This window comes from Daldinia decipiens (assembly GCF_022478715.1).
Source record: "Daldinia decipiens strain CBS 113046 unplaced genomic scaffold F4813scaffold_39, whole genome shotgun sequence".
NCBI lineage: Eukaryota > Fungi > Ascomycota > Sordariomycetes > Xylariales > Hypoxylaceae > Daldinia > Daldinia decipiens.
Genome location: NW_026054582.1, coordinates 2,451 through 13,727, shown reverse-complemented (window position 1 = coordinate 13,727; position 11,277 = coordinate 2,451). Strand labels below are relative to the sequence as shown.

The 11,277-nt window shown below is 46.0% G+C and overlaps 4 protein-coding genes across 4 annotated transcripts; 2 read left to right on the top strand and 2 right to left on the bottom strand.

The window, feature by feature from the left end:
• F4813DRAFT_215150 (uncharacterized protein) lies at positions 1–861 on the top strand. Its single transcript, XM_049239716.1, has one exon. It carries the CDS (start codon positions 300–302, stop codon positions 741–743), a length of 444 nt encoding a protein of 147 aa, XP_049096102.1. The 5' UTR covers positions 1–299; the 3' UTR covers positions 744–861.
• A 1,797-nt stretch (positions 862–2,658) lies between these two features.
• On the bottom strand, positions 2,659–3,885 carry F4813DRAFT_382777 (uncharacterized protein; the record flags this gene model as incomplete). Its single annotated transcript, XM_049245855.1, has 1 exon — positions 2,659–3,885. The coding sequence occupies one exon, from the start codon at positions 3,883–3,885 to the stop codon at positions 2,659–2,661; it is 1,227 nt and encodes a 408-aa protein (XP_049096101.1).
• Positions 3,886–6,954: 3,069 nt separating this feature from the next.
• Positions 6,955–8,164, top strand: F4813DRAFT_215134 (uncharacterized protein). The gene is made up of 5 exons (XM_049239715.1): positions 6,955–6,989; positions 7,043–7,159; positions 7,212–7,223; positions 7,390–7,861; positions 7,933–8,164. The coding sequence occupies exons 4-5, from the start codon at positions 7,504–7,506 to the stop codon at positions 8,043–8,045; spliced, it is 471 nt and encodes a 156-aa protein (XP_049096100.1). The 5' UTR covers positions 6,955–6,989; positions 7,043–7,159; positions 7,212–7,223; positions 7,390–7,503; the 3' UTR covers positions 8,046–8,164.
• On the bottom strand, positions 8,048–9,785 carry F4813DRAFT_215096 (SET domain-containing protein). Its single transcript, XM_049239714.1, has one exon. It carries the CDS (start codon positions 9,609–9,611, stop codon positions 8,283–8,285), a length of 1,329 nt encoding a protein of 442 aa, XP_049096099.1. The 5' UTR covers positions 9,612–9,785; the 3' UTR covers positions 8,048–8,282.
• Positions 9,786–11,277: the final 1,492 nt, after the last annotated feature.

The following is an 11,277-nucleotide window of genomic DNA, read 5'->3' as shown; positions in this document are numbered from 1 at the left end:
TATTATTACTACTTTCTCCCGATTCTATTCTTGTCCCCATACCCACCTCTCTTCTCTTCCAATAGCCATAGACTCGGCTTTCCACACTTGGAACGGCGTTGGGGTTAGATATACAAAAGGTAGCCTGGCGCAACCTTTCTTTACTTACAATAAACAATAAACAACGTCGATACGCGACATTATACCGACGAATACATACAATTCCAACGCCCTCTATATTTCTATTCCGGCTGCTCATCACGCATCTACTACGCGCCCCGAGAAACATTTTGCAATCCCGTGTGAAGCTTCTATCGCTCATGTCGCAACGTAATTCGTGTGTATCTGACGACAACGGAAAACCACGAAGCAGAACGACATCTCAACGTAATCACAAATCACCACACCAACAACCGCGTTCGCCGCGCCCGTCTTCTCATAATAAATCATCGCAAACCCCCACGAACTCTCAGGCGCATAACCCATCCCCCCTCAAGATGGTTACTACTACTTCAACGACATCGCATCACCACGGCGATGAAACTCTACATTACTACCTGCCCGACACAAACACGCGAGAGGCAGAGTTGCAAAAGCAGGGGTGGATGGAACCAATAGTAATAGACGACGAAGACTTGATGTTTAGCGGTAAAAGCCTGAGTGCTTGGTATGAGGAAGAGAGGAAGTCGATCAGTAGTCCGGCCGAAGAGGAACGACGGGGTCGTCAAAGAGTGAGTTCCACCCTAAGATCAGCGGCAGAATAAGACATACTTATGCTAGCCACTCAGGTCCGACAACACAATTCACATACGCATCACCATAACCATCACAATCACCACCGTCATCATCCAAGCTCGACGACTACATCCGGTAGTCACGAGCAAAATAAACACTAAAGAAAGTACCGATGAACGAAGCGACGAACGAAATTCGGGACGTGGAGTCCCGAGCGGTTCTCATTCCTTTTCCATGATACCCAACACAACATTTGCATGACTACATGGGCAGGTGTATAATTAACAGATTTAATGCGCGCGTTACAATTTGTGCCGATTCGACCGATCCATATTCCAACCCGAATCAAATTATCCATAATCGCATTAGATATACGACTACATCAGCGTGCCTTGAACTTCAACTATTACAACTTCACGAAGATACAATGGGATATAGACCAGTATTAGACACAGGCCATTCCGCGTTCATTCTATTGCCCGGCGGAGCATTGGCAATTTCTGCATTGGCTAGGCGTTTATCATCACCCTGCTTTTTTTTCTTCTGCATTGCCAAGACTACGAAATTGATACGACGAGGATACGGGGTAACCTGAGGCGTCTCCGGTGCCGAGAGGCGCGAGCATAATTATTGCCGGTGGTTTGTTTGAGCAACATCTGGACCTGCTCGACTGCCTGAGATGGGGTACACTGCATATGCTCCCAAGAGTTTAGCTTATCGGCCGAGGCCGTTATAGCGTTGAGGTATATTCGAAGAGCAATGATATGCCCAGTCTAAATTCAATTGGTTAGACAACATGAGAGCTGCTGTTATCTTTATGGGGTGTTCTACGATCTGTCTTCATCTATGATATAATATTCCCAATATAAATAACACTTCACCAGAGCATCACTCGAGCAGTCATTCTTTCGAGAAGATGTAACATCGCACATTTGTAATACAACACCGAAGTAGAAACGATCATTGCTGATCATATGCACGAACCTTAGGTTAGAAGAACTAGAGCTGTCTGTATAGCTGATCATCTACGTATTACTTATGTAAACAACACAGACGCGGATTTTCTATAGTTATAGTTTCTCATAATAGTTACAAGTCGCCATGTTTTATACAATTTTTGGAAACGGTAATTATTGCTTTGCTTTCTCTATATGACATCCCTCCCGGAAATAATTACGGTTGTTGGTAACGTATTGTTAGTAACCACGGGCAGATGATGTAGAGTAAACGGTGACGATACTTAGTTTGCATTGCGGTTCGTCGCTATTATCTGGCTTACCGCCAGTGGGACACCGGAGCGGGACACCGGGTATAGGCGATCATATACTACGGACCAATTAAAGGCCGTCGTGCTAGCCCGGAAGACGTTGATGTCTCGAGATAAGCCAAGTCTGACAAGATGGTGATTGTCTTGTCTTTCCTTAACCCTACGACACAAATAACGCCCGAAGACTTGAAGTATTATATAGATCAGTTCTCTGACATCAAAGGTTTAATTTTCCAACGACTAAGCGACTGCTCAGCAAAAGATAAGTATCTTGTATGAGTTCCGGTCTACCCCCTTTCAACAATCCCCAAAGTGTACTCTATCGTCTTATGGTCCACACCATTAATAATCATCACTGATACCTCAAATTGTGAAGACTGCTATATTCAAGAAGTGGTGTAAATGTAGGGTCCCTCTATTAAGGACTAGGTAAAAGGGGGCAATTTACTGGCGGTGAAAACTAAGGAATAAACAGCCCCGAAGTGGTATGTTGTTTCCATATTACTGTCCTGGAGGAAGCATTATGGATTATTTAGGTCTCTACCCAGACGCTAAGGACCTTGGTCACCGAATTTATTGGAGACGGGGATAAAAGACAACAAAACTTCTGACTATATATCCCTATCAAATATACTATTAACCACTCGGGGATAGAATAGGTGGCTTTTATTTTGATTTTACCAATCCTGTAAGACCTGCCATTGGTCCTCAAACTTCAGTCCACCTCCCCCTATTAGGTCGCAGTTCAGGTGTCCCCATTTCCGGCGAAATACATCCTTGCCCGCCTCTGTCAACACATCCAGAGCCTCTGTGAATCCCGTGGAGTCGTAGTAGAAAGGTTCGCCCTGGCCGCCATGCTGACCCGACTGCCATGTATTGCGTCCACGACCGCTGTGCTTGTAGTGGAACATGCGATCAGCAACACCTAGCAATACCTTCCAGTATTCCAAAGGGTCGGCAGGCTCCCGGGGGACAATTTGTGTGTCTCTTTTCTGCTCGTTGTCTTCTTCTACGGGCGGCGGGGGGTTTGGGTCGCGGAAGCTGGGGGTTATACTCGGATCTCGGTATAGAGCGAGGAGGTTGTCGAGCGTGACGGATGTATCAGTTATAACCCCACAATTGGCGTCTTTTTGTGTCCAGTTTCTCATGTGCAGACGGGTGTAAGTGTCACAATCCGTCATATAGTACGGAATTAAAGTATCCCAGCCGCTAATATCTTCGATCGCCCTCGGATTCTGCAGTGTGAGGTGGTCGTACGCAAAAAATCGTAACCCCCACCTATCATCTGTCTCCAGTGTGCGATTAAGCTCCTCGAGACACAGGGTATATAGGCTCTTGTAGCCCAGCTCACCCGCACGCGGCGTGAGGCCCTCGAACCCGTTCTCGTGCCCTAGTGCGAGGACGTCCATATGGCTCCAGAAATAATACGGCCAGTTGTTGGTATACGATAGCGAGAGGTAGAAGTTCTGCAGCTGCGCGAAGCTCAACAATACCGGCGTCTGGACGATATTTACACCGAGGCGTTTTAAAGATGCGTGGTTAAGATACCACGGGTGCTGGAGACCAAGTTGGCCACGCGCGTTGGCCTGTTGCATGCCGGTATTCTCGACCACATAGATCTGCTCTGCCGGCCAGCCCGCTGTAATATAAGAAACGACAGTTTGGAGCAACATGGGCCAAGATCGAGTGAACCCGATCACCAATGGCGGTGCGATTTCCAGTCCGTACTTAACCCATACATCCTTCTCGGCAATATTGTATGTCGGGATAGGGGGTGGATTCGAAGTCGCTAATGCTGGAAATGGATCTTGTATGAGAGGCGGCGTGTAGGAGGGAGCTGGTTTATATCGTGGAGTAGGTTCAGCTTCCGTCGGCTTTTCTAGGTAGACATCGATAGGTTTCATAAACCCACGTCCAGAATTTGCGTAGAAGAAGAATATCAACAAGAAACTGCCGCTGAGCAAGAGCCCGAACAGGGACAACATCTGTCTCGGGCGTACCATCATGGTCCCTGGAGCTTCTATATTAACTTAATCGCTCACTTGAAGCTTCAGCGCAGCAACGTCGAAGCTACCACCAAGTTAAATAGTAGGAAATTCTACCTGGCAGACATACTCAGTGTTTACGGCCAGGAATCTGATTAATGCCGCACACAGGAAAATTCGAAGGGAAATGAATGAATGAATTACAGCAAGATACCTAAGCTAGAACTTCCTGGATATACGCAAACAAGGCACACACAAATTGCATCCTGCAAGTCTTGGTCTAGGGTCAAGTATCACGGTGATGATGGCCCGAACTAGTGGCGTAGTTTTGTGAGCGCACAACTACATCATCGAAGAATTCGGTTGAGGCAAGAATTTCATAGCAAATGAAAGGACGCAGTAAACCAATTATAACTTGCCTAGTGGTGGCTGAACGCGTCATATATTCATCACTTGGCGTATCCCACAATCTTGAAAATCGACATTCACCAGAAATGCGACGGGGTGGTATGGTTAACACTGTCTGAGGAGTAAAGGCATATTGCTGTTTGCATAAGAAAGTTATATGACACGTATATTCGCTATCGTATATAAGCGATGCCTTATACCCCTCTTCAAAAAGTCTCCGGGTTTGGTATTAGTGTTTCGGTGGCAATGCTATTACCAGTTTTGTCGTTCGAGCAGAGGTATTGGCACTGGTGGCCTGGAGAATGCGGTGCTAAAGGTGTTTGATAGCAATCCAAGTTGTTGGCCAAATTACGACGTACAGCATAGTTAGTTATCCCCCAATATTTAGAAAAGGGGCAAACGAAGAACTTGTTCGAGCTACAGTTATAGCATATATGATTAACACCCGCTCGGAGAGAAAGGCTCGGCGGCAGATAAAGTGGCTTCCACCTCCGCTCCGGTGTTACGGCGATCATCATATGGTGGTTGAGGTCCGACTTGGCAAAGACGGCATCTAAATTCTTGGTATTCGTCTAAACACGCCACCATGTGCAAATCGAGCTTACAATGCGAGTCGCAGATCACCCATCCTTCATCAACAGAACATGGTGTAGGTAGTAGTAAGCTGTATAGCCGCCACCTAGACCTTGATAATCGTTGTTGGTTCGCTAAAGTCCGGGGCAAGGTCTCTCCAGATGTCGATCATATGCAAGCCAGCTCAACCCCCGGGGCTTGTCTTTCCCTGTGAGGCCTAATTGACCAGGGCAACCTAAGTATTCCATATGAGGTATACACAGCAGAGGGACTAATCTACGATGGGTTATCCGACAATACGTATTTTGATATCCGTATAAAGACTTTGAACGAGCTTTCTACCTAATATAGGATTGAAATGCGGATTTAAGTCTTCAGTGTCGGTGGCGGGGTTGGGCACTCCAGACCTGTATATTTTTATTAATTTCTGCCTACTATCCCCATGGAAATCTCTTGTATATTATTATCCCCATATGAAGATGAATATGAAAAGATGTGAGGTAATTAAGTATCGTTGAGGACCAGAAGCGCAAGTATCAACTTTCTAGGGCATAATCCTTCCCGTCATTTATTAGAGACTGGGCCGGAGGAGTCAAATCAATAGCTCGTGATGCGATCCCCTCTCGCTACCGATTGATAAGAGAGAATATGTAATAGGTAGGTACCTAATGCGGTCGGGGTGAGTGGGAAAATGGCGGTAAGCGGGCAAGCCGTCAACTTCTCCAGATGATCGTGATCTAATCTACGGGTCTCGCAATACTCCGGAGATATTGTTACAAACTACTGGGCGATATAAATTATAAATCGTTCCAGAAGTTCCATAACTCTCTCGTCTGATATCGTACGTGTAAGACTATGCTATGAGGTAGAGATATGGACATTGATGGTGATGATAATGGAGTATCGAGAGAAAGTCGCCTTAGGTACGTACGATCACCGAACTGAATCCCTGTCCTCGGGCGTGTAACCCCCCGCACTAATGATACTAACGACGGATACGTGATTGACATGATGCATTCTACCAGCACAGCGGTGCCGTTGGCCTACCCAGATAACCTTGCTGCAACAATACGCGATGGTAGCGCCACGCTATTGTATCCCAGTAGTAAGACCATTTACGATCATTCTAGAGGAGGAAGTGATCGTCTGAACCTTAATCAATCCCGCTCGTTTCCCTCCAGCCGCGTGGTCGATAATCTTGAACGGAGTCTGAGTATTAGTCTAATCAGACGTTTGCTGAGGTTCGTGCTACGAGCCTCCATGCAAAAAGAAAAACAAAAAAAAAAGATTTTCGTTATTTTTTTAATAGAAATACTTCTTAACCTATGTGCTATGATTTTCTAATATAACTACTTGCGTATATCATAGTTTTTGAAGCGTTAGGGACAAAAGATTACCTTTGCTTAAGAGCTAGATTGGTAAAGGTATAGCTTCGCCGGGTCACGAGGCTCTCGATCATCTCATATGTATAATGGTATCGCAGCCGATACCGGGATAGCTAATCTATACGGGGTACAGGGTTCGATAATGGGGGGGGGGGCATAACGGACGGAAATGCATCAGCCGGTAGTTAGAGATCTGCGATGATGCAGGCTACCCTTCCTCTAGTTAAGGTCTTAGCCCCAAGGTAGATCTTGCGGGACAAGACGCATATGAACATCGTTAAGACCCAGATACTCAGAACTCAGATTAAGACAAGAAGAAAGAAAAGCTTGCGTCCAATTGCGTGTGTCGTATGACGCGGGGTGGATTGCCGTATATGCCTACATACCTTACCTGCACACCTACGCAGCCGACACTCAATATCAAAGCCCACCGGTAAGAGACTATATGAACGAACGCTGTGCGGATGAATATATGATGACCCCTATGTGATCATCCCCAAGTCATGCTGTACGTCCTCCAGATCCGGTAGCCTGACGCATGTCGCCATCGACCCAGTTCAGGGCATTGCGGTCAGGCGTTCATCGGTCTCTGGAGACATCCGGCTCCTCAACCTACCTACTATGGTACTCCATATAAACTTTCTTGACTCAGCGGTGGTGTGTGCAGTGTGTGCAGTATGTACGAGAGCTGCACGCTAACGCAACAACAGCAGGGGTTGACGACTGTGGCCCGGATGGTTGTGATTGGAGGGGATGCAGGTTTCATCATCACATCACCTTCTCCCATGCAAAAGCACTTTCGAGGGTGAAGCATGTGTACCAACCCGGTTCGGCTTTCTCAGATGGCTCAATGCTACCTACCTTGGCTAATATATATAGGCACCTATATATGTGAGTCTGTAGCTCCACACTCTGCCGGTGAGAATCCGCCTACAAGTTTAGATGCGTGAATGTTACCATAATCTTATTCTTACAATAAATACAATCCGAATTTTTATAAATACGAACTAGCGGGATTATTCTCTTACTTTCGCTAATCTAAACGACGTCCTATCAGTTCAGAGGCTAGAAAACGCCGTGGTCTTTCCATCCATGACCGAGCAAGGTTAGACGAGATACAAGCGTTGTGCAACACTTTTGGGCTGGTAGATTCCAACAAGTTATACACGATATGCCCCAAGCTTCGAGAGAGTTGGGCCAACCGGCCATTATTGATGACATCGATGCTATCACACCATGCCCCCTTACGCGTAGCAGTCCTAAAGCAATTAATGAATCCGAAATCATCGACTCGATCAACAAGTTCCAAGAGTCGAGGTCCCCGTCGCCGTGTTCCGAGTGTTCGTCGGACAGCACGGACGCATCCAGGAGTAGGAGACGAGAATCCCTCAAGGCCCTAGAGGAGGGCACAGAAGGAGACCCTGAAAGACTATGGGAACGGATGCTTGCGCTTCAGCAAATTTACGGCTGCTATAATTCGGCTAGGATGAGCGCAGCACTTAGCTCGGGGGACGTCAGCTTGCTATTGCGTAAGTGCTCTCCTCCAACCAAGATACGTATAATGTAGTTCTTGAATATGCTGCTGATTCATATACACCAGCTTCCAAGGCATGCTTGAATCTTCTCAATGAGAACATGTCTTTTCTACCCGACGAAACAGGGAGAGTATTTAGAGGGTGGAAACCGAACGCTGGGAGCAGGCGCAGTCATTAACTTGACACCTACTAGGAAAGGAGCGCCAGAAGAGTATGTTATGGCAGAACGAGTACGTCATCTAGTTGCCAAGAATGGCTTGGGTCTGGAAAATAAGGTAGTGTGCCCCGGTATGATTAGGCGTCGGCGGTAGATTGCATTTTGATACCCCTAGTTCGGAGTTTGAGAATGAATTGATCGATTAAGCAACCGTATTGGCAATAAACCCTGTATGCCAACGTGTATGTATACGATAGCTCAACCGTCCGCCGTTAAGAGGCTGCGGAGAGCGTTCTCCAGTACCTTCTGACATTGCTCGCGATAAAGCATAGCAAGTTGCTGGTTACTATTGATAGTCTCGTACTCAGGTTCGTTCACTTCTATCTCCTCCAGATCCATACTCAATTTTGCTCCTAAGGTATCGACAATCTTTCTGAACACTTCACTCTGAATGTCGCCCCGTAGTATCTTATTCAAGCTAGCGTCGTTCGTTTCATCTCCCCCTTTCGTAATGCTTTCGTATAGAGCAGCAACGAGGGTATCTTGAATGTGTGAAAAACAAGGGAGGCAGCTCAGGGAATCTGCGCTCAAGAGCTTTGACCGCCCGACGAATGAACTACGATGAGCCATAGGTCTCAATGATACAACATGCGAAGCCGCTAAATCTCCAGCCTCTGGGTCTGCCCTGGTCTTGATATGGACATAATCGTTATGGAGATCATCATTTTCTGGGAGTATAAAGCCATACCCCAAAAGTAGCTCGGCATTTGTTTTCATACCGTAGTTGTTGTACACTTGTTCACCGGCTGAATAAGTCTGCCTTGACTTAAGCATGCACATTTTAGTCTGCTCATCGGTGGTCCAAGAAATCTTTGCTAGTGGCGAATGGTTTCCGATGTCGTATAGCGGAAGCAACACCGAGAAGTCATCTAACTCGCATGGCAACCCCAGCGAAGCTTCGGCAGGAAAAATAAGTGACGGTCGGAAACTACGGCTAGTAAAGATACTATAGGCCCAGTAATACAACGGTCGAGTATAGTCTAGATGGTAGTTCTGCGGGAGTAACTTCAGGGCATTCTTGTGCTCTTTTTTGAGGTTTGACTTAATATCCTGAATAGCCGCAGAAGCATTGGTCCCATTGAGAAACTCGACATCATCGGAGGGCCACATTACCGGGAGGATGTTACCCATGTGTTCGAGTTGAGGCAAGGTCCGGATATACGGCCACCACTTGGACTCGGGTCCTAGAAGGTATTGCTGCATGAGGAAAAAACGGCCGGCAACATGGGGTGGCGTTTCTTTCAAGAATTCTTCTGGGAAATAGACTTTACTCTCGTCACCCAGGTCATCCGAGTCGAATAGAGAAACGAAAGCCGGGTGACCACGAATAGCATCGAGATAGGAGAGAGACTTAGAAAGCGGGAGAGTAACTATGACATCATCCACTCCAATCGAGCATGAGTCTTTTACGCGGAAAGACCCCTTGGTGACCTCGTCGTGATATATTTCAATAGATGGATTAAGATGTCCTCCATCCCCCTCTACCCAACGAAGCAACGCATCATAGCGTTCTGATATCGTGGCCATCCCACTTGCGAGATATAAATATGTAGTTGAATGTGTATATACCGTATATACCCAAGCATATAATTCTCACGTGTTTTTTACGCGCGAAGACTATAAGTATATTTTTGGTATATTATCAGCACCTTTTGAATACCGCTGATAAAGCTGAGTTGTTAGAAGGCAATAAGATGTAGAGTGTAGGAAGTATATAAAATTGTAAGTGGCTTCGTCGTGGACTTGCTGTGAAAATTACCCATATTACGATTGTGGCTCAAGGTGGCTGGGTTTCGTTTCCAAGTGATCTGTGCATAAATGGGCGTGCATATATTTTATGCGCTACCTACGAAGAACAATATATTTATGCAGGGCTTACCGAATACATCGACATACGACGATAACTCATGTTGCCCCTTAGTAAGGGCTGCCATCTAAAATCGTCGACAAAAATGAAATAGATACTATTCTAGTGAGTCACACATATTGGTAAATAACCCAGGAAATCCAGATCTATATTGTAACCGAAACTAACAATAGGACCACCTACGGCTAACACTAAGGCCCATCATCACGATCTCTTTTGTTCAACGTGATGCAGATGGAAGAGAAAGATGTTCGGGTCCATCCTTGGCCTTTATTTAATTACCTACAACTTAATATGAAGTCCCCTTTAGCAGGGCAGATTAGATATTCTAAGCCTTTGAAAGCAAAGGTGGTACGGCAGTCTGAAGAAGTAGCTAGCAGTTAGCCTAAGACAAGAGACATGGCACGGTTTGTCAAGCAAAATGCCAAATGGCGGAGAGGTATCCGAAGCCGGCACCTATGTATGGATCCTCGAGGCTTTTTTAATGAGGTAACTCCCAGTTGTGCGCATGGGTTATTGTACTTTGGTAACCAACCAAGGTTTGTCCGTCACCGGCGTCCTCTGATATCTTGGGTGGTATAATATTGTTCTATAATAAGTGTTTCAGCCCCTATTGTCACTCCATAGATCTTAAGAGTCTTCGATTGACCCGAGCTGCAAGTTTACCTGAGATCTCATTTTGAATATACTCGAGGTATTCCTACGATAACTGCGGGCCACTCTATCGCATTTGAGGGATAGGTATGCCATTTTCCAATCCAAGTGAGCAGCGCGCTTGAGGCATATTTCTAAAGGCGAGATGAATAAGCCATGATAAAAAGATGAAATAAATCATGATAATAACACCCACCCAGTAGCCATTTAGCATGAACCAGAAACCTACCTAAGGTAACTATAATATAATAGTTAGCACACATCAATCTTGCTCTCACCAATGGAGTTTCGCCTTACTGTTCCGTTTCCTTTCAGCTTGATCCTTAGGGGGTTGGGCAGGCAGGATCGACGAGATATTAGTCCCCCTGGCATAGGAACACAAACCTCCGCCGCTAGACTGATTTCTTGAAAGTATATTGTCCACCCGAGAATCACATGTTTGTTGGGTATTCTCTCCAGGGTAGGCCATTGGCCAGCAAGCGTACCGTGCTTCCCATGTATATTTTCAGTGGGATTTCTCGAATAATTCGGGACGACCTGGAAGTTCGCTACAGAAGTAGCGTCGAGCCACTAATTTAACTTCTTCGAGAAGCTCATTAATATTGCTTCTAGGTTAGAAACCTAGCATGTTAAAAGATCTTATCTCGGATAATTATCTCGTCCTCCCTTTCC

Excerpts from the sequence above, each read along its gene's own strand:
- F4813DRAFT_215150 (XM_049239716.1), top strand. The coding sequence starts at position 300 with ATGTCGCAACGTAATTCGTGTGTATCTGACGACAACGGAAAACCACGA.
- F4813DRAFT_215134 (XM_049239715.1), top strand. The coding sequence starts at position 7,504 with ATGCCCCAAGCTTCGAGAGAGTTGGGCCAACCGGCCATTATTGATGAC. Across the intron at positions 7,862-7,932 it reads GGACGTCAGCTTGCTATTGC|CTTCCAAGGCATGCTTGAAT; the intron begins GTAAGTGCTCTC and ends CATATACACCAG.
- F4813DRAFT_215096 (XM_049239714.1), bottom strand. The coding sequence starts at position 9,611 with ATGGCCACGATATCAGAACGCTATGATGCGTTGCTTCGTTGGGTAGAG.